Source organism: Eschscholzia californica, unplaced genomic scaffold (assembly GCF_041429995.1).
Source record: "Eschscholzia californica isolate CP2 unplaced genomic scaffold, dmEscCali1.0.p SCAF_3, whole genome shotgun sequence".
Classification (NCBI taxonomy): domain Eukaryota; kingdom Viridiplantae; phylum Streptophyta; class Magnoliopsida; order Ranunculales; family Papaveraceae; genus Eschscholzia; species Eschscholzia californica.
In genome coordinates, this window is record NW_028238420.1 from 15568686 (window position 1) to 15596150 (window position 27465).

At 35.8% G+C, this 27465-nt stretch overlaps 1 protein-coding gene and 3 long non-coding RNA genes across 4 annotated transcripts; 3 read left to right on the plus strand and 1 right to left on the minus strand.

Annotated features, from left to right (window-relative positions):
• The first annotated feature begins 777 nt into the window (after window positions 1-777).
• LOC147548669 (ABC transporter C family member 10-like) lies at window positions 778-6160 on the plus strand. The gene is made up of 11 exons (XM_086669724.1): window positions 778-2264; window positions 2733-3053; window positions 3131-3217; window positions 3359-3946; window positions 4017-4181; window positions 4289-4583; window positions 4690-4904; window positions 4981-5286; window positions 5371-5434; window positions 5518-5757; window positions 5882-6160. Exons 1-11 carry the CDS (start codon window positions 885-887, stop codon window positions 5995-5997), a joined length of 3777 nt encoding a protein of 1258 aa, XP_086525850.1. The 5' UTR covers window positions 778-884; the 3' UTR covers window positions 5998-6160.
• Window positions 6161-6332: 172 nt separating this feature from the next.
• On the minus strand, window positions 6333-9633 carry LOC147548670 (uncharacterized). Its single transcript, XR_015237756.1, has 2 exons — window positions 9329-9633; window positions 6333-6653 (listed from the first exon to the last, which is right to left on the minus strand). It is a non-coding gene; the product is annotated as an uncharacterized LOC147548670 (long non-coding RNA).
• A 7976-nt stretch (window positions 9634-17609) lies between these two features.
• On the plus strand, window positions 17610-22522 carry LOC147548671 (uncharacterized). Its single transcript, XR_015237766.1, has 7 exons — window positions 17610-17737; window positions 18989-19041; window positions 19324-19437; window positions 19880-20082; window positions 20655-20754; window positions 21335-21543; window positions 22197-22522. It is a non-coding gene; the product is annotated as an uncharacterized LOC147548671 (long non-coding RNA).
• A 1655-nt stretch (window positions 22523-24177) lies between these two features.
• LOC147548672 (uncharacterized) lies at window positions 24178-26992 on the plus strand. The gene is made up of 4 exons (XR_015238242.1): window positions 24178-25678; window positions 25779-26082; window positions 26232-26336; window positions 26875-26992. It is a non-coding gene; the product is annotated as an uncharacterized LOC147548672 (long non-coding RNA).
• Window positions 26993-27465: the final 473 nt, after the last annotated feature.

Sequence of the window (27465 nt, forward strand, 5' to 3'; positions counted from 1 at the left end):
TGCCGACAAATGGTGGCCGCTGTCCGACCGACGACAAATTATTGAAGATGGAGATGAGAGATAAGGGATAAGGATGATGGTGCAGGTAGGAGAGATAGAAAAAAGAATTGAAGAGGGATTCCATTTTATCAATTTTATTCATGATAAAATCTGGTTTCTCTCCCTCAGATTTGATCATAATTCAAACTCATATAGCGGGTGCCCACGTCCCCGGTTATAAATAAGATCATGGGAGAGAGGCGGCGGCAGCTTCATGTGTATAAAAAATATCACATCTTTAAACTGGTTATATATATATATATATAGATATTGCAACAACCAAAACTGTAAGGTCTAGGTCATCTCTACTCATGGCTAATTGATTTAGAATTGGATGACTACAAATTAACATGGTATCAGAGCTAGACCCACACGTGATAGGCTTAAAAGCCACACGTGCTCCACGTCACAAAAAAAAATACACGTGTTAGGTTCAAAGAATGCCACACGTGAGGGGGCGTGTGAGAATAGTTCCACATGAAAGAATGGGTATCTAACAACTAAAAGTAGAAGGTCTAAGTCCTCTCCACTCATGGCCAATTAGTTTTGAGTTGGATGACCACAAATTTAACATAGTGAAGGTGACCCGCCTGAGTGACCGTCGCTTAATAAGACCGAGGGTATTTATTGGTGTGAAAAGACCAATATACTTCTTGTCTTATTAGCGAAGGAGACATACAGGCGGGTCTTTTTATCGAGGGACATATATAATTAAATTTTAAATATTCTATTTTTAGTAAACCCAATCTGAGCTTATTAAAATATAGGAATTGTTAGGTGCTCCCCCCATGTTCTTTTTTAGTAAACCCATTTGAATGGTTTCAAAGACAGTTTAGTGTAACACTATGAATGAGATTAAGATGGAGACTCCATTTGGCAATGCTGGATTTCTTAGTAGAATGTCATTTTGGTGGTTGAATCCATTAATGAAGAAGGGTAAGAAGAAGATACTTGATGATAATGATATACCCAGGTTGAGGAAGGAAGACAGAGCAGAAACCTGTTATTTGTTGTTTATGGAGCAACTACTGAAACAAAAACAAACTAACCCATCAATCCCGCCTTCGATATTCCGAGTAATAGTTTTTTGCTATTGGAAACAGATTTTAGTATCTGGGTTTTTTGCATTGATAAAGGTACTTCTTCTTGCATCTGGTCCTCTGTTTCTTAGTGCCTTCATTGAGGTTGCACAAGGGAAAGAAACTTTTAAATGTGAAGGTTGTGTACTGGCATTGTCGTTGTTCATTGTGAAAATCTTAGAGTCTCTGTCACAAAGGCAGTGGTTCTTCAGTAGTAGATTAATGGGTATTCGAATCAGGTCATTGCTCTCAGCAGCTATTTATAGAAAGCAACTTGGGCTTTCTCATGCAGGTAAGATAAAGCATTCAACTGGTGAAATAATAAATTATGTAACCGTTGATGCTTATAGAGTTGGCGAGTTCCCTTATTGGTTGCATCGGACATGGACAACGATCCTCCAGATCTGCCTTGGGTTATTGATTTTTGTTCATGCTTTAGGGCTTGCTACTGTTGCAGCTTTCGTTGTAATAGTAGTCACGGTACTATTCAATAGCCCTATGGCGAAATTACAACATAAATTCCAGACTAAACTCATGATGGCACAAGATAAGAGGCTTAAAGCTATGACGGAAGCTCTTGTAAACATGAAGATATTGAAGTTGTATGCGTGGGAGACACATTTCAAGAATGTTATAGAAGTACTGAGGAAGGAGGAATACAAGTGGTTGTCAGCGTTACAACTGCGTAAAGGATACAATAGTTTTCTCTTTTGGTCATCTCCTGTTTTAGTGTCCATTGCTACGTTTTGGACTTGTTATTTTCTTAAGATACCTTTAAATGCTAAAAATGTATTCACTTTTCTGGTGACATTACGCATTGTTCAGGAACCTGTTAGATCAATTCCTGAGGTTATTGCAGTTGTCATTCATGCAAAAGTTGCTTTTAAACGGATTGCAAACTTTCTTGCTGCACCAGAAATCGAAAGGAAAGTCAGGCAGAAGAGAAGTGCCGAGGAACTTGAGCACGCCATTCTTATCAAGTCGGCTAATCTTTCATGGGAAGACAGTCTACAAACACCCACCGTAAGAAACATAAACCTACAAGTTAAAATTGGGGAGAAGGTTGCCATCTGTGGAGAAGTTGGTGCTGGTAAATCAACATTGTTAGCAGCAATTCTAGGAGAGGTTCCAAATATGGAGGGTTCAGTGAGTTCTAATTACCTACAACCTCCTTTCCTTTTTGAAGCTAATAACACCATATCTCAATCTTGATAAATACTTATCTCAAACAAATGACATCTTCTGTTTGTTAAGTTTGTGGTCATCGAACTCAAAACCAATTGGCAATGAGTGGAGAGGACTTAGGCATTATATTCTTGGTTACTAGATCGTCCTTCTCCCATGCAGGACTATTCTCACATGCCCCCTCATGTGTGGGGTTCTTTGAGCCTAACACGTGTTTTTTCCTTTTCTTTTTGGGTGACATGGAGCAGATGTGGCTTTTAAACCTATCATGTATGCACCTAGCTCTGATACCATGTTAAGTTTGTGGTCATCCAACTCAAAACCAATTGATAATGAGTGGAGAAGACCTAGGCATTGTATTCTTGGTTACTAGATCGTCCTTCTCCCATGCGGGACTATTCTCACAATGTTTTCTATTTCTGTTAACAGATTCAAGTTTATGGGGAGATCGGCTATGTTTCTCAGACGGCATGGATCCAGTCAGGAAGCATACAAGAGAATATTCTTTTCGGGCGCACCATGGAAAAGGAAAGATACTACAAAACATTGGAAAACTGTTCACTATTAAAGGACCTTGAGATGCTTCCTTTTGGTGATCTCACTGAGATAGGGGAAAGAGGTATCAACTTGAGTGGTGGTCAAAAGCAGCGTATTCAACTTGCTCGCACGCTTTATCAGGATGCTGATATATATCTCCTAGATGATCCATTTAGTGCAGTTGATGCTCATACTGCTACAAGCCTATTTAATGTATGAGAATTTTCCTTCTTGCAATTTGATTTTGTCTTAAAATGATTACAAATTTACATCTAACTTGAGTTGTGCAGGAATACGTAATGGAAGCTCTCTCAGGCAAGACAGTATTACTTGTGACTCACCATGTGGATTTCTTTCCTGCATTCGATTCTGTTTTGGTTGGTTGCCAGTAAAATCCTTTAAAACTACTTTATTAGTGTTTCACTCGTCATTCGCATATCTTTACAGTTTGGAGTGTAAAAAGGTGAAAAAAGCAATATATAGTCTTACATTTTGAACCGTTTCTGTTTTTGTAACAGTTGATGTCGAATGGTGAAATCTTACGTGCAGCTCCCTATCCTGTGCTGTTGGGTTCATGTCAAGAATTTGCTGATCTTGTCAATGCGCACAAAGATACAGCTGGTTCTGAAGGGTTCAGTAAGGTTCTTTCTCCTCAAATATGTGGAAACTCTAATGAAGGGACTGGGAAAAGCTTTCTCGAGGAGAAGCTTAAAGAGTTAGGAGGATCTCAGTTGATTAAGCAGGAAGAAAGAGAAATCGGGGACACGGGTTTTAAGCCTTACATAAAGTACTTAAATCAGAATAAGGGCATCTTTTACATATCCATTGCAACTCTCTCCCAGGTCACCTTTATGGTTGGACAAGTTTTACAGAACTACTGGATGGCAGCTAATGTTCAGAACCCTCAAGTCAGCAAATTGAGACTAATTGTAGTGTATTTGATCATTGGATGTAGTTCTATATTCTTCCTACTGGTTAGATGTCTTTCTGCAGTTGCCTTGGGTGTTCAATCATCGAAGTCTTTATTTTCTCAGCTAATGAACTCTCTTTTTCGTGCACCTATATCCTTTTACGAATCTACACCTTTGGGAAGGATACTTAGTCGGGTAAGATTCAAGAAAGTGATTTAAGTTGTGATGTTTGTCCGAAATTGCTAAGTTTGTTCTTCTTATGTAGGTCTCTTCTGATTCAAGTATCGTAGACCTTGATCTCGCAGTCAGCTTCGTACTAGCCATTTCGACTACTACTATGATTTGTACCAACCTTGGGGTCATGGCTGTTATTACTTGGCAAAGCTTATTTGTGGCCATACCTGTGGTATGTATGGTATTTTATTTACAGGTAAGCTACAACTTTTTTCTTTTTAGGTGCTACAAATTTCTTGACCAAATTGGGTTGTGTTCTTTCCCGTAAAAGTATGTTTGTCGAACGTGCTTCTTTCCCATCAGAGATACTACTCTGCTTCGGCGAAAGAGTTGATGCGGATCGCTGGAACCACAAAGTCTATGGTAGCAAACCATCTTGGAGAATCCATAGCAGGAGCAATGACAATTAGAGCTTTTGAGGATGAAGATCGTTTCTTTGCTGAAAATCTTGACCTCATTGACAATAACGCTAGTCCTTCTTTTCACAACTTTTCTGCAAATGAGTGGTTGATCCAGCGTTTGGAAATACTCGGTGCTATCATCGTTTGCTCTTCAGCACTTGTGATGGTTTTGCTTCCTCCTGGAACTATTGGTCCGGGTAGGTATATCGTATTATAGTTGGTCCTGGTTGGTGTATAGCATTATATTGTCACAATTATAGTTGTGGCTAATGAATCTTTTCTTTACCAATCTTCTGGTGACAGGATTTATCGGAATGGCATTGTCTTATGGTCTTTCTCTGAATGTGGTTCTCGTTAACAATATTCAGAAACAATGCACTCTAGCAAATCTCATAATTTCTGTAGAAAGACTAAGCCAATTTATGCACCTACCTAGTGAAGCCCCAGAAGTTATCGAAAGTAACCGACCCATACCTAGTTGGCCTGCTTTTGGTAGAGTGGAGATCCATGATTTAAAGGTAAAGTTTTCTTTAGATTTCTGCTACCTATTGTTCAAAGGAAATACTAGTATACTGAGGAATTGAAGTCAAGCAGATCAGGTATAGAACCGATACTCCACTTGTTCTTCAAGGAATAAGTTGCACTATTGAAGGAGGACATAAGGTCGGGATTGTTGGCAGGACAGGTAGCGGGAAGACAACTCTGGTGGGTGCTTTGTTTCGCCTTGTAGAGCCAGAAAGTGGAAAAATAATCATAGATGGCATTGACATCTCGACTATAGGGCTTCACGACTTAAGATCACGCTTGGGGATCATACCTCAAGATCCTACTCTTTTTAATGGGACAGTGAGATACAATTTGGATCCCTTATCTCAACATACAGACGAGGAAATTTGGGAGGTAAGTTCGCTACTTTTACATTGTGACTTGCTATTTGTGTATTTGATATTAATACCGGTACTACGGTTTTATAATTCCCCCCAGGTGCTTGGTAAATGTCAGCTTCTTGAATCCGTAAAAGAGAAAAAACATGGATTAGGTTCTCTAGGTAAGTATTTTAGTTGCGGCGTTAACTTCATTTCTTGTTTTGTTTTCGTTGGGGACTCTAAAATAGCTTCGTTGTTTTTGAAGTAATACAAGATGGAGCAAACTGGAGTATGGGCCAACGGCAGCTATTTTGCTTGGGCAGAACTCTGTTGAGAAAAAGCAAGATATTGGTGCTTGATGAAGCAACTTCTTTAATAGACAATGCAACAGATACCATTATCCAGCGAACGATCCGATCCGAATTCACAAACTGTACAGTGATCACAGTGGCTCACAGGATTCCAACTGTGATGGACTGTACAATGGTGCTAGCAATTAGTGATGGTAAGTTATATATATGCAGATACTTCATCTCAATTATTGAGTAATATTTGGATACTATTGGTCTGAAATTCACGGTTGAGATTTAAATCTGACCGAAGATACGTGTCTCCCCTTTGTTCTTCAGGAAAAATAGTAGAATATGATGAACCGTGGAAGCTGATCAAGACAGAAAACTCGTTGTTCGGCAAGCTAGTCAAGGAGTACTGGTCTCACCTCCAATATGCTACAGATTCAAAGTGAATGTTTTTTATGTTTATTGGAACAGTAGCCTACTCTCAGCAGCAGAGGGACAAACATTACCACCTAACCTAATTGGCCCTAACATATAGTTTTCATCTACTCTGTTTTTGTTACTGGATTCATTCACTTTTAGATAAACACTTCTACCCCTTATTTTTTCAAATCTGAATGTGAAAAATAACACGGCATGCCCAATTGAGGAAGCTATCTAACATCAATCAGTCAGAGACACACGTTCCATCCCTTGGGTGAAGCTCCGGTCAAAAGAGAAAGAAGACAACCAAGTGAAAGAAACTACACAAAAAGAAGAGTAACTTAAAGGCTCGGAAAGACTCTGGATCAAAACGTTATATGATCGGACTAAGATCCGATATGTGAAGTTCAAAGGACAAGTACATTAAAGATGAAAATAAAAAGAACAAAATGATGCAGCTGTATCCAACAACTTGGAACAACTGAATCCGTTACATGTATCCTAAATATGATACAGATATTTATAAGAGACCCGGACCATTGGCTTCATTCCCTACTTCAACTTTCTAGTTATCGGTGGTGCTTCATAGATATTAAACACCTCCCAAACTATAAAGTTCTCTCACTTACGATGCTGAAATTATGCATATTCCTTTTTGTATCCACTGCTGTCCTTACTGAACCTGAGAATCAGACATCGAACAAGATAAGCAGAATATTGTTTAAATCAAAGATTAAATAGAAGATATGCATCATAAAACAAAGTAAAGAATACATATTTTATGCTCATTCACCTGACGATCCCAATGCCGCGCATAATCTACAAAATCTCACTTAATTTACATGTTAAATTGGGGTGGAATAGACATGGTTCGATAGTGTCAATGTCAAAAGCTTGGAGGCGTTATATCCGTTAACTAGATAAATATAATCCTTTGAAACCTAATGGTTAATGAGAAATAGAAACTAGAATACAAGTCCCTGTAAATGTATCAAAATTCTCTCAGTAAAGCAAATATTTTTCTTAGATCCTATACCTGACTAAATGCAAAATCCTCTAAAGATGGAAAGGGCAAAACAAGCAAAAGTTTTTGAGGCGATGAAGGATGCCCTACTCTGAGAAGGAGTGGCTTTTGATACGGAAAGAGGCAAGATACTACTTGCATATAATTTTTGTTCTTTTTCTTGATTGATTGAGCTAATGGTGAATTCAATACTAAACAAAGTAGCGCTTCCGATACTTGTTAGGTATTCTAGTCCTTTAAATGGAAAAACTATAGACTCAATGTAAACCTAAAAGATTCTATAGAAATATTGAAGATCTTTAGTGTTGATTTACAAACTATTATGGAACATTGGAACTAAAGGTAATTTACACGTCTTAATTAGAAACAGCCTCAAAACTAAAATCCCAACGAAGGATCTTAATTTCTTAATTAAGATATGATTATTGATTAGCTCATCTAACTCCAACTCTTTCGCTACCAGAGCTGAAAGCATTCCAATTAATGTAGACACTATGGTATAATAGTAGACGCAGGCAACCAGACCCTAATCAAGCATGTGGAAAAGTAAACATGGAAAGTATGGAAGAACTATGGTCCACCGACAACAGAAGTCGTACAAGGAAAACCCCAACCACCTCATGAGGTTCCACAACAGACTATTAACAAACTTAAGCGAGCAACCATTGTCATCTAGACCATGAAACCTCAAAGCACGTTTTTGCATCACCATGAAGTTTTACCACCAGTACGAACTCACAAGATTTTACACAGAATCAGAAAGTTTCTCCGGATCATGTCTGTAACTGTAGACATCCCCTCACTCTTGCTAAACTCAAACTTCTCTTAAAATTAAGAGAAAAAATTACCAGCAAACGGCTCCGGTTGTATCTCATAATAGAGACATCCTATCCTAAATACATCCAGATCTTGTATAAAAGAAGCTGCTGGATATGTTAATAATAATAAAAGTTACTTAGTATAATTGCCTACTGGGTGCAGGTGTAGTTTAGAAAAATGTGGGAGTGCAGACACCAAATAAGTGTGAACCGGCCGACACTACGGATTTAGAACAGATCGTATTATTAGTAATGGAATATCTAGAGAGATACTCGTACAGTTAAGAACCAATTTTAAGGGTTTATATAGCAGATTATGCGTGGAAATTACTTTACTAATACGCTCGTGATTTGAGAGGTGGCGTGTCACTCTCAGTCCACGACAAAAATGACGTAATCGGTCCTTTGATTGTGGGTGGCGTAACAAGAGGCGAGGATTAATATTAATTGGTGTTTGCGTGGTCAAACTCCGTGAGGTAAGATGGCGCGAGTCACGTACTCCTCGTGCGCACGTGATGTGATATGCAGTTGTCAGGCGGTTTCCGGTTTAAGACCGTTTTAAGATTATTTTTAACGTCTTTATTCCCCTTTGCAAATCTCATCTTTGTTTGTTTTAGATAAGATTAGGTAGTTTTCATACTCCTTCATCTTTCTATGTCGTTGAAGCTCCTATGATTAAAATCCAAGAACTGAAATTCCGATTTAGGAAGAAATTTCGGTATGCATGGAAATTGAAACTTTTCGGTCATTTCGACCCAAATATTTAAAAATTTATTATCTTGACAAGGCATTGCAAAGAGAAACTTAGTTAAATTTCGGTTTCGTTGGAAACTACGATAGTCATGGAAATTGAAATATTTCAGTCATTTCGAACGAAATATTTCGAAATTTAATTCCTTGTTAAGAACACTTGTTTGGCTCATCTTTCAACTCATTTGACTTTTAATACAAGTTCTATGAATCATAGATCTGTTCCGCTTTTGAATCAATTATCTTCCTCGGCACTTTCTTTTACATATAGGATGTTAGATTTGTCATCTAACTACGAAAATTTTATCGGATCCTTAAAAATTACATTAGAAACCTAATGAAGATTTCCTCTTAAATGATCAATCACATGCAATGCATGTGCCCTATCTTTCAAGAAAATATTATTATACCAAATATGATTACCTAATCTCTCTGAAAACTGAAAAAAAATGTGATCTTTATGTTAATAGAGAAGCTTACGAGGAATCTCCATAAACACAATAAACACATGAAAAATAACATGAAGCATGAAACCTAGATGATGAAATAAAACTCAAACTTTAGAATATTAGATTATCAAATGATTTCGTTAGATTAGCTCCTTTTTATCTAAATCAGTTTAAAGAAATCTAGAAACAAAATGCATTACTAAAATAAGTTGAGAAAACAATAAAGATCAGCTCAAATCCCAGCCAAAACCCTAAAATGCAAAAAAATAAAAAAGAACAACAGATCAAAGAAACAGGATTTATGTTTTATTTTTACCTCGATTGCATACTCCATATGGATCGAAGCTGTTTCTCCATGAGGAAAGCAGCGGCAGCAGGAGGAGTAGTGATGAAAGAGCCTCCATGGTCGATTGAAGTAGAAGAGGCCATTGGAAGAGAAAAGTAAGAAACCAGAAACCCTAGGAAGGTTGAGTTTTACAGAGAGAAAGTAAGAAAGAGAGGTTTTTCTTTTTTTTGTTTTCGGTTCACAACTGTGTGAGAGGGGTTGTGGTTTTTAAGCCTGAGGGTTTTTTGTTTGTTTTGTCTTGGCATGAAGGTAGAAAGAGATAGAGAGGGTGGCACGAAAATCGAAGGACAGAGGGAAGGGGTTTTAGCAATCCGACGTGGAAAGAAAGAAAGAAAGAAAGAAGCATAAGGACCATATACTTTTGATTTGAATTAAACGCCCGCCTTTTTGTTTACATTCTAAAGGCACCCAACATCATCTAGCAAAGGGTTGATTCTGTTTTGGCCTCCAATTTGTGACCGACTTACCATTTAGGCTCTCATAACTCATAAGTAGTGGTGTTCAAAATGTCGGACCGGTCTGGGCACCCAACGTCATCTAGCAAAGGGTTGATTCTGTTTGAGCTCCCAATTTGTGACTGACTTACCATTTAGGCTCTCATAAGTAGTGGTGTTCAAAAGGCCGGCCCGTACAGAAAATATAAAAACTTACGTTAGAGAAGAAATTTTTAGTAAGTTTTAGAAAATCTTATGTAAAAATAAAGTTAGAGAAGAAATATTTATATTCCTATTAAGGATTTATATCTTATGTAAGCTTAGAAAATTTTTTCCTTTTAAGTTAGAGAATATAGAAAAAGAGTTATTTCTTTTCTGGACCCCTAATTTGTGATCAGCTTCCTTTTTGGCCCCCAATTTTTTTGTAAATTTTAAGGTGGCCCCCTTTTTTAACTCCGTCTAGTTTCTGTTAGAGTTAATATTTCTATTCCAAAATTAACCTTGCTTGAATTAACGTGCATTACTCTTTTAAAGGTTATCAAATCAACCACTTATAGTTCTTTTTTCATTTTCAAGTATTAAAATCCATTTTTCAAATGGAGCTCACATCTTCAACCACTAGTCTTCTTCTTCATTTCCTGTTTCTCTCTCTAAACTCTCGTCTGATTATATAATTAGAGAACAATGTAGAGATCCTTGGAATGGTGTAAGGATTAGAAAATTGCTTAAAGAAGAGTTGTTTCCTTCACCTGAAATTTTCGCTAAATTGAGTTATGACCACAATGATTTTGCTGGCAAATGAAATTACAAGTCATTAACCTTACTATGAATACCTCCTAACTCTCATTTCTATACCTTATAACTAAAACGCCAACTAAACCATTTAATAGGAACATCAACAAATCTAAACCTAGACAAGCCGAAATACAAAAGTGATAATTACAGGATCTATTATACATTATAGAATGTCAACACGTACCCATCTGAAAAAGGATCTTAGTTACCACCCATTAGAAACTTAAATCAAGTTAGATAATTTAGAACTCCAAAACTCAATCAAAATATAACCCTTCATCACATTCGTTAGTTTTTTGGGTTATTTTCCTAATAGCCTCTAACTTTGTGACCAGCTTCCTGCCTAGCCCCTAACTTTATCAAAAATTCCTAGATAGCCCATTTTTTCAGTTACCGTTAGAACACCGTTAACCAGTCATCAACTTTCTCTCCTACATCTCATCACATCTCTCTGCCACCTCATCGTCTTCTCCGGCGAAGGTCGTCACCCCGCCAATTTTCCGGTCGGCGACTTTCAAACATAAAAAAAAAAATTAAAACTCTCCTCTCTCTCTCTAAAAAAAAAAACTTTATGTTCCTCTCTCTCTCTCTAAACAGATCTAGAAAGAGGTGGTTCACCAGATCAGAAGATCTGGTGGACCAGATCAGAAGATCTGGTGGACCAGATCAGAAGATCTGGTGGACCAGATCAGAAGATCTGGTGGACCAGATCAGAAGATCTGGTGGACCAGATCCGAACAGAAGGAAGCTCTGTTCGAACGGAGCTCCCGTTCGAGCAGATCTGGTTCACCAGATCTTCTGATCTGGTGAACCACCTTTCTCTCTCTAGATCTGTTTAGAGAGAGAGAGAGGAACAAACCGATTTTTTTTTTTTGTTTAGAGAGAGGGGAGAGTTTTAAAAAGAGACTTTTTTTTAATGTTTGAAGGTCGCCGGCCGAAAAATGAGGTGGCAGAGAGAGGTGATGAGATGTAGGAGAGAGAGTTGATGACTGGTTAACGGTGTTCTAACGGTAACTGAAAAAAGGGGCCATCTGGGAATTTTTTATAAAGTTAGGAGCTAGGCAGGAAGCTGGTCACAAAGTTAGGGGCTATTAGGAAAATAACCCTACTTTTTATGCAAAATCTATGTCCTAAATCTGTATTTCAAGCTCCACCCACAAATTAAAATGGGTTATTTTGTGAAAGGGTCGTACATAAGTACCGGGTTTTGCGAAAGGGGCATGACCGTTTATTATTTTGCAAAGGGGTCGTGGACTAGGATTGACCAGTTAAGTTTTAACGCCATTAAATTTTAACACCGTTAAATTTTAACACCGTTAATTCTATCTACATGACTTAAAATTTTATGGTTATATTTAAGTAAACTTTATACAATTTTGAAACTAATCCGCAAAAGTAACAAATTAAGACATTCACTATTATTTTTCTAGATTTCTTTGCTACTTTTATTAAAAACTTGGGTAACTTTGAATTTCTTCTAAATTATTAGATCAAACAAAATGATCCCATTAAAATGGTTGATAAATTGGTCATTTTAGTGCTTAACAGTGCAATAATGTTGTGCCACTACAATGCATTGTAGTCACTTCCAGTGCAATCATCTAAAGGGTTAAACAAGTTCTATCAATCGGCAACACCTCTTCATTATCCGGTGAAAATCAAAAGTAAGAAGAAATAAAAAGGGAAGACAATGAACTGAATAAATTATTTTCTTATAAAACAAATGTTAGACTAGGCAAGTTTTATCGATAGATTTTAGCCATCTATGTGGAGGAATAACGTCCAACGGGTTTACTTGAGGTAACACCCTTACATTTACATATATAACGGCATTAACTTTTCATTTAATGTGAAGTTAAATCTAACATTTATTTAACGGTCAATCCTAATCCACGACCCCTTCACAAAATAATAAACAGCCATGTCCCTTTCGCAAAACACATTACTTATGTACGACCTTTTCGCAAAATAACCGAATTAAAATTCATTAATAAGCAAACCCAATAATCCAAAAAGAACTTATTTAACTCAATCAAATTAAAAATCTTAGTTATAACTTATACCTTGGAGATGGGTACTTCATTTGGGAAATGGATTTCAATTCTTGAAAATGGAAAAAAGAAATATAAGTGGTTAATTCGACAACCTCGAAAAGAATAATGCACATTGATTCAAGCAAGGTTTTTTTTTGGAAGAGAAATATTAACTCTAACAGAAACTAGACGGAGTTGGAAAAAAGGATTTAATTTTAAATTTACTAAAAATAGGGGGTCAAAAAAGAAGTTGGTCACAAAGTAGGGGGTCATAAAAGAAATAACTCAAAAAAATTTAGGTAAGTTCCATAAAATCTTTTTTATGTAAGTTCCAGAAAATCTTTTCTTTCCAATTAGGGAAGAAATTTTAGGTATATACTATAAAATCTTTTAGGTAAGTAATATTAAGAAACTTTTAGGTAAGTTCTATTTTAATTTACTTTTAGTATCAGGTAAGTTATATTTTTTTTTAGGTAAATACTCATTACTATATATCTTAAGATCTATATTTTTTTATCAGATCTAATATTGGTTAAAAAAGTAAAAAGGCCAGCGCTTTGGGAAAAGCTAAATAATTTCCGGAGTGTGAAAATTTAAAGGGAATATGTAGAATTTTAGAAATTTTCCGGGGAAATAAATTTTAAGGAGAAATAAAAAAAAACACTCCACCTCACCTCACTCTCTCTCCACCTCACCTCTCTGTCTTCTCCGACAGGTCGCCGGCCGGAAAATTTTCGACCGGCGACCATGAAAAAAAAATTCACTCTCTCTCTCTCTCTAGAAACTACGGCGAAGGGGTTTCCCTTCGCCGGAATTCTGGTTTGTTGAAGAACAAAATAAAATGAGGTGGAGAGAGAGAAGATGAGGTGGAGAGAGAGATGTGAGGTGGAGAGAGAGAGAGAGAGCTGAGGTGGAGAAGCTATTTTGCTTTCTCCCTAAATAAAATTGTCAAACAAAATTGACCAATTTTTTACCAAGTCTTTACACCCCGGAAACTATTTAGCTTTCCCCAAAGCGCTTACCAAGTAAAAATCCTCATGTTTTGACTCGTTATCTTATACTTTTATATTTGTAATGTTTTCTTTTAATTTACTTTTAGGATTAGGTAATATTTTAATTGAATTTCATATTTTATAAAAAAAAAAAAAACAACAACCTGGCCCGCTTGGATAGTCCCGGGTTGGGCATTGGTGTAGCCAGCCCTGGACTATTCCAACCTGGGTTGCTTGGGCCCGCCCTGGACCTTTTATTTCGACCCGATAAGCACCCTATTCATAAGTGTCCGACAGTTCGATTTGGACCCTAAGAGCCAACAATATTTCAACTTTTCCAGAACTATCCTTGGGGCCAAAATGAAATTATTTCCAAAAAAAATAGTAAACATAAAAGCCACTTCACCTTTTATTCACCTCCACTTCACCTCATCTCTCCTCCATCCCATCTTCTCCTGTTCACCTCAACTTTCTTCTCGCACAGAAGGTCGCCGCCCGGGAAAAATCCGATCGACGACCTAACCCAAAGAAAAATCCTTCTTCCTTTTCATTTCTTCTTCTTCCTTTCTCCCTTCTTTCTTCTGGTCTCCATTTTCTCTCTAAATTATCTGGCTAAGGGGTTGTTGGGTTATGGTGTCTCCTACTGTTGTAATCGTAATCTCAGACATCTAATATCTAACACTAGTACCCCAGGATTTCATGTATAAGCTAAATATGAACTAAGCGGTTTAAAGATTTACTTTAATCGCTAATTCCCACAAACTAAATAGATTGCTTTTTTGAAGACCAAGAGCTCCAGCTATAGGTCCTCTACTTGAGACAACCGAGCAATCAACTTCGTCTCCCACCTTTCAGTTAGCTAGAATTTCCCGGCAGTTAGACGAAGAACTCCTTCTTTTTTAGACTAGATAAATAGCTAGTAATTATTTCCTCTTTCGCTCTTTACTTGATGTTGTAAAGATAAAATCTCTCTGAGAATTTTCCACACCTGTTTATGTTCTAAAGAGGCCCTTAAATAGAATCCTACGAGTAAAAATCATATTCGAACAAGGATTCCTTAATGGCCACACAAACAAATTCAGAGTCCAACTCTGATTGTGATTCCCAAATGAGTAAATCATCTGGGAACCCCTAACTAAGGTGGTCGGCCAGATCTGCCTCTTATTGGGTTAGGCATGGCTGACCTCTTTATGGTGTGGTCGGCCATGCTATGGACGGCCCACTTATGGGCTATGCCCGGGCCAAAACTCCTTTTGGCCTGAACTTTGCTATCTTTGCTTACGGCCTTTTCGAACATATATATGAATCTATCCATACGTATATGTCTCATCCCTCTTATCATATCTTCCGATCAAACCGGCACTCTTTGGCGTAAACCGATGTAGGATCAGGACGATGTTAGCCTCGAATCACCCTGTGATTCGACGATTGTAGTTGGTTTCTAGCTAAACACTACAAACCCTAAATCGTCTGGACTTTGATGACCTTCTTCACTGATTATCCTTTCCGACAAATTGCTCGCATTTCCACTTTGGTCGAAGGACATCCTCTCCAGTCTCCCACTTGTACTTAGAACAAGTGCAATTCTTCGATTCTTATGTCACTTCGTATCCCATCTGATAAGTCATCCCTTTTCAGACTCTCATGATCTCGAGTATAACTGTTAACTAAAAGATTAACCTTTTAATCCATTTGAGCATGACCATGCATTTTCCAGTTTTTACACATCAAGTGGCCCGGAGATACTGATCCTAATTCAATTAGGAGGACATAGTTCATTCTTGCACTCTCACTTATCTTCATGTCTATCATGTCTTTTCCAGTGTCCGCCTTTATAACCTCCTTTTATCGCGCAACGTTTAACGGAACCAAAATTAGACATTCCTTACAAAAGATGAGTGGAGCACTCATGTTTTGAGGAATCTCTCTAATCTTGTCAATGAGAGTTTTTGACATTCATCACTTTTGGTTTTCTCTCGTGGTGGGTTATCCACTGTATATTCCCAATCATACGCCCACGTAGTCGACTAAAATACTCCTATTCATATAGCCCATGAAACTGCATTATGATGTCAATCTCACGTGTTAGTCTTCGTAAGTGATTGATGTTCATGCAATGACCTAGTCTAGGGAGATGATAACGAAATAATTCCAAGTTCACTTAATAGGGTTTTATTTATCAGATCACGCATCTGACAAGCCTATTTGGAATTAGCGGTGGACTGTCACTTTAAATACTAAACCGAATTTTATGTGACAAAATAAACAACGTTTATTTATATATTGAATGTAAGTAATTAGGTACATGAACTCTTTCATTAATCTAAATTACATTTAATGTCATTCTCCAATGCGCTTTATACCAGTGCATGTTGTGTGGGTATTGTGTTTGAGCATAGATAATGGTTTAGTCAACGGATTTGCCACATTGTCATCCGTATGAACCTTGCAAATGACCACATCCTTGCATTATGTGATCTCCCTGATCACGCGGTCCTTCCTTTGGATGTGCTTGGATTTCTGGTGTGCTCTAAGTTCTTTGGTTTAGACGATTGCTTCATTGTTGTCATAATATAAAGTTATTCCCTCTCTTCTATGCCAGGTATGACACTAAGTTCCACTGTGAACTTTTTTTTATCCAAACTCTTTTCTTTGCTGCTTCCGAAGCTGCTGGGTGTCCTGCTTTCATTTTAGAGTCTGCAACAGTGCTCTGTTTGGAACTTTTCCAGCTCACTGCTCCTCCATTCAGACAAAAGACGTAACCAGATTGCGATCTGAAATCATCTTTATCCGTCTGGAAACTTGCATCCACATGCAGTGCCGGCCCAGGCCAAAGCCACCAAAGCGGTGGTTTTGTGCCCCAAGTTGTTAAGGGTACATTAAGGGCCCCCGAATCTAAACTTAAAAACAAAGTATCAAGGACTCGTGCATAAAAGTGTTCTAGACCTGTTGGCGAAGTATATGTATCTTATTTAAGAGGTCATGAGTTCGATCCTCTATGTCACCAAATTTTTGGTCTTTTCAATTCTATATTTTAAATAAGATTTGACATTAATAAAAAAAGACTCTAGAACTCATTTAGTTCATAAAGTCTTATATATTTCTTGCAACAAAAGAAAGTCTTATTTATTTATTTCACAAAACAATTTTGATCCATCAAGAACATCATAATAAGTTTTTGTTCAACTGATAATTTTTTGTTTGTACATATGGTTTGCATTTAAATGGACGAGAAATATGTTACTATTTGTAATGTATAATTTTGTGATGTTTTGATTGATCCTAATATTGAAAATCTTTGGCGCACAACTTTAAGTTGTAAATGTAGCAGGCGTATAAAGTGTCGTGAAAAAGACTACTGTATAGCACTAATGTTTTTTTTTGTTAACAATATGGCAGTAATGTTTCAATCGCCAAAATTACACACGCACACTCACTCACGCACACACGAGTAGAAAATTGCTAGCTTGCATCTAATATGACCAAAGGTTGTTATAATAGTCGAATTTCATAAAAAAAATGTTGTTTATTATGACTCTTATTTTTTTTTAAATTAGAAATGAAAACAGTTGCCAAAACTATAGTTGTCCAGAACTTTTAAATTTAGTATGCAACTCAAGTTTTTAAATGACAAAAAATTGACAGTTTTTTTATAAACAAAAAAATTATTTCAAAGTTAGGTGGATTTAATTTCAGAAAAATTGTTTGTTTACACTTTTAGGTACTTTCGAACAATTTAATATTAAAAAGAACGATTTAACATTAAAAATGCATAACTAATTATAAGTGTACTCCGACAAAATCTATTATACAAAACAGATCAATGTGACTAGGACACAATTAATTACATAAAATATGACTAGGACACATTAATCTGACTTGGCAGTGTGACTAGGACCACCACAATACAAAAACAAATCCACCCATCCATTCTCTTTTCCAATACTTGAATCTGACTGTCCATGCTATAACGATCGTTTGGCTACCAAACCGTCCATTTTCCTTTTACCTCTCACGACTTTACTCTCCTCTTTCTCTCTGCAACAGATTCAATGTAACAGAGTCTCATCATCTTCAGTCGTTTGTCTCTCCCCCTTGTCTGTCATATGTTTGCCAACATTGAAGGTAAGGTTGGCTTTTATCTCATCAAATTGTTGGTTCTGGTCTAGGTTTTCTTTTTTACTATTATCTATGGAATTGAATATACAAATTAAATCAAAAAGTTCAGTGGGTTATAATTTTGAGTTTTGATGGGATTGATTTTTCATATAGTTCGAACAATCCAAACAATATGGGTTGCTTTTGTTCGAAGTAGAAATCAATGTCTTAAGGGTTCAATCAATTGAATATACAAATTAAATCAAAAAGTTCAGTGGGTTATAATTTGTACTAGAGAGTTCTTTATTAATCTGTTTAGATTTGAATCTAATTTGTTTAGTTTTTTTATGTTTATTTGATTTGATTTCATTGTTTGCAAGATATATATTGAAAATTTGAAATATCAAAGGATTGTCACAGATTCCATTATTTGCAAACAAACTCTCAAGTTTCTCCTTTTCTCATTTCCCATGGGAAAGAACAGATCTTCAACTTCAATTCATGTCTCAGTATTAAATTTCTACAGGTTAATTAGATTCTGACCACTAAAGTTTATCTGTACACAAAATGTTTGAAAGAATGTCTCATAGAGGTTTGAAGTATCAATTGTTTTGGTTATTCCCTTTTTAATTTCTTTTTTTACTTCTGTAATTGTTTTTGTTTTTCTTATGAAAAGTTTATCAAAAGAAGGTAGGAATAAGTCTTTGCATCAAGCAGTTCATGAAATTGAAATATGTTACTTTTGATTGATTTTTAAGTGTCATATATGTAGTTCAAATATCACAAATTCACATAATTTGATGTAACCCTTTAATCTCCTAACCCACATTTAATACTTTCATTTACAAAACTCTTTAGTTTCCTACACCTCTCTCCATGATCTCTCCCCTCATCATCCAGGTTTTACCTTAAGCTCAGGGTTATAAAATAACTACAACCCTTGGAAAATCCTCTACAACTTACAATCTCTTAAAATCGTCTCTTCTTCATGTCTGTAACTTACCATTGTAAGTCGATTGATTGTTGTGTTGAAGGATTGATTAGGTGTTTTAGTTACTTTCAATGATCAAGAGAATTAATTTTTTCTTCATATGGAATTTCATGAATCTGATTTTCTGTCTAAATATCAAGATGATAATCTACAACTTGAGAGAATCGTTGGATGTATACCTTAGGTTATTTGATGTTTTAACTAGTGAAATGTTTGAGTCATTTTATCTCTCTTACTTTTATTATTGTTTATATGTTTTAACTCTTTTGTTATTGTTTTCTATATAGATTCTCGACTTGAAATGTAGAAGCCATGCAAAGATGATTACTAGAAATGCTAAGTGAGTATTTCTTTTTAATTTATTAAGCAACTATTGCTCTCTTCATTTAAATAAAACATTTGCTCATATCTAAATTTCAAATTCTAATTATAGTATTTAAAGGATGAATATTTTGATACTGTTAAGGATTCACAGGTTCTTAATTGTAACTTTCTAGATGCCTTTCATGTTTGTTTTCCAATGATTTCTCACACTAATAAGATGAGATATTATCATACTTTTTCGTTGGAGTTTAAACACGTTTGACATAGTATGTGAAACGTGTACTGTGATCTCTTTCAGATTGGGTACCTTGAGTATTGCAAGAACTAGAGCTTAACGAGGTGGCACAGTTGGGAATACACTCCATTAAATGGTGCTTCTGAAAACACAAAAATCGGATAAAGTCAGGGAGTGGTAAGCCAATTAACCTTGCTTATATGCTTGTTTCAAAATTAAACCCACCGCCCCCTATAACTCTATCAGTGCCATTTCACAGTGGAACATGATATGAGCTGCAAGTTCTGCTACAACGTAATTGGACCACACAAAATTGCACAATACTTTCTGCAGCTATACAATATGTTATATTAGAGTCAACGAGATACTAGCCTAACAAAATCTGTTAGATTTGAGAACCGTCATATATACAAACGTAAATATTAACATTATAATAATATATGTTCTTCAATGTCGCCAAAAATTGACTGTTTCAATCCAGAAACGTGTATTTTTTGACTGCCATGTGCTTAATAATTATTCTAAAAGTTATATTCTTTCCACTTCTAATATCGTTTTTGTCCAAAAAATTTATCATCTTTATGGTCAATAATGTTCTTCTGCATTTGGATACCTCGAGGAAATGTAACTTAAATGAAATGACACATCTTACCTCCTTGAAGTCTGTCGTTACCTTCCTTCCTCGTCCTTCACAATCAATGGGCGCCGTTAGAGAGGAATCGAGATCGATTTCATTCAAGTGCTCATCCAGGGTTACTTACATTTCTTATTCCATTCCTCGACATACAAATAGGAAGCTTCCTCCGATTCCAGCCGATTGAGGTATTTTTCTTCCTCTTTACTTTAATTTGATTATGTTCTTGATGAAAATGTTTCCCCAACTCACTGCATCTTTCTATGTACCCAAAACTCTGGTCATGCCGATAAAGTTCTTGTTGATGTCAGTACCAACTATTTTATCTAGGTTCATCCACGTCTTCTTTTACTGTTCCCGTTACGCATCTCAAATCTACATTTTTCAACCTTAACAATAGTGTGAATATCATAGCTCTATTGAGGATTCAATTTATAACTTTCGAAATTGATTATCTTGTTTGGAAATTGGGGTTTTCTTTCAAATGTAGCTAGATTTATGGATTTGATACTTTTATTTTTAGGCAAAAGAGATTTAAAATGTAGGATAGATGGTTTTAGGTTAATGTTTGAGTGATTAATACCACAAAGTTAAAGATGACTTCTTCTGGCATGAAAGAGTAGATGAGCAGAAAATCCAATTCATAACTTGGAATAAGAATGTGAACTTTTGAGGTAAGTTGGAGTTTTTGGATGGTTAAGAGGGGTGGACTCGATAATTATGCCTGAAGTTACATTTTTTGTTTACTTGATTCAAACAGAAATTCTCACATCCATGCTACCGTTGGTGTGACCGTCATTCGTCAAAGCAAAAAATTAGCATCGGTTAAAGATGTTCATGTGGTTTTTGCAATTGATCAAGTAAGTTCTATATGGCATTACTTTATTATTAATAAGATCATGAAATGAAGAATTTACATCTAAGTATTTCTCTTTATTAATTCTTCTTCGGGTATAATAGCTGGTTTACATTCACCGGGTACGAAGAACCAATAACAATCTGTTTTTGTAGGCCAATTCATGCTAGAGAGCTTACACCAGTTAGTTTACTAAATGTTGTACTTGAATATCATATATGTTTTTTATATATATCTTCAATAAAAAATATGTGTTAATTTCGTAACTCCGGTCTACGATAATAACGCGAAAAAAGAACTTCCAACACTTCGTATGTAGACTAAAGTTAACACATTTTGCATCTCTCTTATTCAAATATATTCCACCACTCACCTTATTTTGTTGTCCACATGTTTCGTAGAAATACTAAAAAGGAATACTACTTCGTAATCGGGTAGCTGCTTTGTATTTTTACTCCGTGCAACCTTCCTCTCAAGTCTTAAACATAGTCATATTTTTCTCTCTAGGGTTCTGCAAATTTTTGTTGTCCCACTCGCGTTATCTGCTTCTTTTGTTTTATAGATCTTCTTTCTGTGCCTTGCAGACGTCTCTGGTTGTTTGGATTACTTATTTTACTTCAATATGTGAAATCATATAAGCCTGTGATGATCCATGATGATATGATGGTGGGAGCTTTCTCTTAATCAACAAGACCAGGAAAGCTACTTAAAGTAGATGCTCATTTTTATTTTCCTCGCTACATCTCATAAGATGAAGCTGCAATGGTTTTCTATTAGTCCATTACTATCATAGGTATGTCTATTTTCTTTTACTCATCTTTTTGTTGTTTTCATTTTTCATTACGGGTACGTTATTCAAGCCTCCCCATTTCCATCCGTAAGAAATGGCTAAACGCTAAAATTCAATTTCACCATGCCATCATAGGCTCATAGCCGTGATGTTGTTACTAAAATAGGTAAACAACTGAATTATCAGATTAATTTACAAGGAAAACAAAAAAACACCTCAGTAGAAGATTCTGGTGTTCCACTTACTAATTAGGATCACTTTTACAATGGGTATATGGATCAAATATTGTTGCGTTTGGGATGAATGTTTGACACTAAGGATCCAGATAAATTGATTTATAATCCCTAAAAGCGAAGTTCTTGTTCTGTACGAGGTTTATTTAACTTGAGTTAAAATTATAAACTACCTTAGATCTGCTCGTGAGTATTTTCCCACATAAAACTATAATCGTGTGATATGAAATATTTAAATTTGTGAGTTCCAAGCATTGGGCTTGATAAACTTTATGAGGTATGACTGCTTAAATTCATTTACCCTATATTTTGTTATTGAAGGACATATTGAGAAAGTAAGGGGGCTGACTCGCCGAAGCCAGTGGTCTTATTCGATTACTTTGATGTTCAATTCACTTATTTTTTATCTCTTGAATTGTGTAGGTAAAGACTGATTCAATGCGAGGCATTATGTGATAAAAAAATGAAAGAAGATACTATACTTAACCAACAGAGATCCGTTCAATCAATTCTTGAGAATCTTGTCGAACAACAACGATGAGGAGGAAAAGGAACCAAATCCACGTTCACGAGATGAGATATGCAAATCCACTGTGCTTCAACTTAGTATTTTTTTTGTATTCCGAACGTCATTTGATTTACCCATTCCTCATTTTTTTTGTATTCTTAGTTAGGATTTTCGTGAAATTTGTAGGTAGTTTCAAGAGATGAAGAAAGGCCATGATAATGATAAGGATGAAAACTATCTTTATTTGTTGTATTCAGACTCCCAAAGTATGGACAAAGTCAATAAAGTAGGCACTTTGAGAGCGTGGATTTTATTCAACTTTACCAAAGTAAAAGTGATTTGCAAATTGTTACCCTCTCAAAGTGCCTACTTTCTTGACTTTGTATTTTGGGAGTTTGAGTAGCATTATTCTTTTTTGTTCTACTTGAAGTCAAAAATTTTTTTTTGATAAATAAACTTTCATTTCAATAATGGTGGATTTGAATCCAAACATCTTACAGGACTTTAATACATCATGTTACTACAAAATTAAATTACATCATGACGATTGAATGAACACTTTACTGCCATAAATATAGATACTTGGACCTCTAAAGGTCATAGCAAAACCCTATAAGTCTATACCGAGACCTTTAAAGGCCATAACAAGACCTAGCAAAGATCTATAATTTATTTACGCCATATAATCACAGACTTTTTACATTAGTAATGAAGACCACCTCTATGAATCGAACCCATCATCTCTTGGATTTCAGAGTAGTACATATCTGTCATTGCAATTAGTGGAGAATTTAGAGATTTGATGAGTTTGCGGATTGAAGTTGTTCGAATATGATATTTCCTTCTTGATGTCGTCTCTTCTCTGAGTCACTTGATTATCCAAACCCAAACATCAAAAAAGACTTGGCCTCAGAATTGGAAGAAACCATCTTTAGATATGGTAACCCTAAAAGAGATTGAGGATCCCCAACACCAGTTGAAGATATTTTCATAATATTGGTTTATGCAGATGCAGATAATTTTTCAATATCGAAGAAACTTGTGCCCATGTTAACTTCCTCTTTCCTTTTCTCTTCCACTCTTTTGGTACTCCAAAAACTGAGACTAGATCTAACATACAATTAAAATTGAAACTTCCTCTTCGAAAGTGAAGGAGATTTGGGCGAAAGTTAATTTTAGTTACTTGTTAATTTACTTGTTTCTTAGTCTTTAATAAAGGATATTAAGTGATTTCTCTTTTTCCCCATATGGGTAGGAAGAGGAAGAGAGAAGCAAGGCGTGTGGATGGTTGGTAGAAACTCCCAAGTGAACTACAATATCTAACATCCACAACAATAATCTCATAATTGTAAAGATCTTGAACAAATGTTGACACAATGGTGAAGAATTTAGGCGAATGTTGTGGGTGCTTTCTCTGAAACTTCATTTCTTCCATGATTGAAGGGTACTATTTATATGGATTTCTTAAAAAAATCTGCAAGTGAAAACTATTTTCTTGAATTTACACATATATTGCTCAGATAATTTTTACATTTGTTCTGTTTATGATTTCTGCAGATCTAATTGTTGGTCAACATAATGGTTTGTTTTTATTTAGGTCATTACTTGATTCAATAATCATCAGTTAAATTATTCTAAAAAGTTGTTAGATTGCTCGTATGTTAACTTCTTTGCGTTGCGCAAAAGGGCATTCCCCCGCCCGTAGGGCGGGGGTTATGCCTAGTCTATATAACAAAACAGAGAGGTTGTGACTAGGACAAAATAAAAATTCCTAAATGATGAGTTGGATACTGAGTTGGATGATGACTTGGACAACCACATAGGTCATTCTCTTTTTATCTGGATCGTTCAGACTAATCCACATATAAGGGACCCCTTGATCCTAGCGGTTGAATCCTACTTGACTTGGTAATTGAAACGGCTACATTAAATTAGCCGTTCCAATCTCTCAGTCTTCTCTTCCTTCATTCGGTACCTTAACTCACTTCATCTGAATTCACGTCTTTCATCTTCTCAGTTCTCCCCTAAAAAAATGTCTCTCTTGACCGGAAGATGGTGAAGATTTTAAATTTGGATGCCATAGCATCACCTCATCTATTCGTCTCCTCTGAAACTTCTTTATACTCCATAGGTGTTGCATGGTAGAGAGAAAACTATGTCGAGTAATCTTGAAGAGGAATTCTAAAAGCTGGAACCAACAAAGAAGCTAGGGGTAACAAGCTCATAAAAAATAGATACTGGTCTTTTCTTCCTTTTTTACATTAATTTTTTCTTCAATTTATAGTTCCTGATCTTATAAGCCACTATCTGGTTTTCATGGGATGAGGTGGTTCATGAGAAACATATTTTATCCAATCTAGATGCTTTTAGAGAAGTAAAACTTGTAAATCGGAAATTGCTTCCAAGGCGTTTGATGAAATGCTTTATTGATACTTGATTTTGCAGAAATTTGAAGTTTATTGATTGCTTTATTCATACTTGAATTCCATCTGATTCATATACTGAAGTTTATTAGTAGTTTTATTCATACATGATTTCTTCAGAAACATATGAACCAAGCGGGATAGAGAAGCTAAAATTCTTATTTCATATGTTTGCCGCCTTGTAAGTCTTATTCTCTTTAATTTTGAAAGTTCTCTGATAAAGATGTGTAGTAGTTTTAGAATTAGCTTTGAGAAGCCATGGACAAAATTTGTTTCAGAAGCAAACACTTGTTATTGCCATTTATCTTTATTTCATTATCAAATGCATCTCTCTTCTCTTTGATTGTTTTGTTGGTGAATTTGCAAGTTGACATCATTTTCGAATGAGTCTGGTTGACGCTCAAGTACGATCTGAAAAAGCCATTTGCAGTCGTCTGTTTCAACTTTTTTTTATTCGTAGACGATAAATTTGTTGTCTCACTCCCAATATAGATGCAATTCAATTGAACTGTGATAGTACAATTGAACTTACTTGAAACATATAATGCTAATCGAGGCGATTGGCTTGATAGTAACATCAATGAACAAAATCGCATCATGATGGACTTCTTGATCCTTGTGAGTATGGTATCACTAGAGGGCAAGGAGATGCAACAGGAATCCCTGTCAGTATCGACACACCAAACTGCCATGGCAAGTAGCAGTGGAATTGCACAAAAGCGATCACACATACCACTTAATGATGGGAATTTCTCAGGCTCTTTTTCTCAACACGGATAGGGTCGTGTTGGGCCAGTAGGAGGAGGTTCTTGCTCGATTTTCATGGTTGTTTGATTTACATTCCCATAGTTATAAACTGAACGAGCATTTTATGACAGGTCATCATTGGGATTGCTTTTCCAATGGCGTCTGACAAATTATATTCTGGGAGCAAAGATCAATTGGTTCGAGTTTGATAATCTCACACTGACTAGGTTGTTAAAGCATTTTTTTGTGTGTGCTCTTCTTTCTTTTTCAATTTAGCTTTATTAATCTTTATGAGACTTATTTGTAGCTTGTATTCATGATGCATAGTGTGCTGGTGCGGTCAATCTGAAAGGTGACATTGGTTGCATGATTAGTGAAGGACCATGGGGTTTTGTTGCAATTCTAAATGTTGTCAGGCGACTTGTTCATTATTTGATGTTTCCAAAATTTGTCGAAATCTCAGGAGTTTAAGTTTACCTAATTGTTCGTCTGACCCAATTTTATCTTGCTCCATTGTTGTCATTGTGAAAATGTTGCAGGCGTCGATAGTCAACGCAATATAGATCCCAGTCTTAGTGGGTTTACAAGACAGTTTATGACCTGGTTGTGGGAATTGAAATGCTTCTGACTGGTACGCCGTTATGTTCTTTAAATGTCAAAAATCTTCTCTATAGTGGTATCGCATTTGATTCTTGGATTTATCTAAATCCGATTCTGACATTCATTTTCATTTTTCCATTACGGGGAATTAACATAAACGCTTTTTTTTTACTACTTCAGGATAGTAGTATCTTGGCCTGGAAATTTAGTGTCGTAAGGACACACTTCCTCTGTGGTTTCATTAGTAGTTGACTCTACCCTATATCGATGGACAACACAATAAGGGTGAGTTACTTTTTCTACTCTCCTAGATCCTACCATTCTAAATTTAGAAATTACTAAGTCTATAGGCTTTCTAAGTTCTTAGTTTGCCTGGTGCTAAAACCAAAAATCTTAGATTTTCTCTAAATTTTTTTAAAACTTTTTCTGCACGATTTATAGCCATAATTCCTAAATAATATAACGACAAACAGGTAAAGCCTTTCTAGAAGCTCTTCTCCATCCGTATTCCTCCTTCAGGGTTTCGTACTTGGTACATGGGAAATTTTGCTATTTGTTCTTCCACAATGCTTTTTCTTGCAAAGAATATATTTTTTATGTTCATTAAAACTGTAAAAAAAAAAATTCAATCAGGTATGGGACCTTGAGACCTCAAACACTGACAAAGCACAGGAGTTGTAATGTATGTTCTTTGTTGGGATCAGTTTTTATTATCTTGTTCTCTGGATAAACCGACAAAGGTTAGTTTATCCATTGGATGTTTTTTTTTTGTTTCGTCCTTATCATTTGTTCTTGAGTTGTTTTTGGAATGTTTCTTGTCCAGGTGTGGGATGCCCCACTCCTTGGTTACGAGTTACTGCTTCACACTACACAAACACTTCGTTTCTATTTGTACTTCTAACCGAAGTTACACTCTCCAAGTTACTTAGTACCTTCTCAAGGCATGTGGCTTCAGTTTAAATATGTGAATCCGGAAACTTATTTTTACCTATTGCATTCGCTAATAAGAAAAACCATATACAGGATTCATGCCCGCTACATGGCATCTGCTTGTCATTATGAAGTATGCGAAAGGCCAATTGTTAGTTCTAAAATAGGTTGATCAGCTCAAGTTGACCTAATTATTTTTGCGCGTTGATGTTTTAAATGATTCAATTAGTTATTGTTTATGTGTTTGTTGACCGTCTATTCAAGTGTATGTTGATGTTGTTCATGGTAGTTGGAAATGCCTCAAGATTGTCTTGTGAAGGTTCTTCGATATAGTAGAGTTGGATTTGAAGACGCATTATTACAATATTGACCTCTGTGTTTTTTGTTTTGAAATTTTGAGCGAATATATTGAAAGAAAGTATGTAGAAAACCTTAGAGAACCTGATGGGACAAAAAATATTGTCCGGATGAGTTTATCATACTT

What these genes read in the sequence shown, in the direction of transcription:
- LOC147548669 (XM_086669724.1), top strand. Translation starts at nt 885, where the DNA reads ATGAATGAGATTAAGATGGAGACTCCATTTGGCAATGCTGGATTTCTT. An exon ending in CTGCTACAAGCCTATTTAAT is followed by an intron (nt 3,054 to 3,130) that starts GTATGAGAATTT and finishes TGAGTTGTGCAG; the next exon opens with GAATACGTAATGGAAGCTCT. An exon ending in ACATGGATTAGGTTCTCTAG is followed by an intron (nt 5,435 to 5,517) that starts GTAAGTATTTTA and finishes TTGTTTTTGAAG; the next exon opens with TAATACAAGATGGAGCAAAC.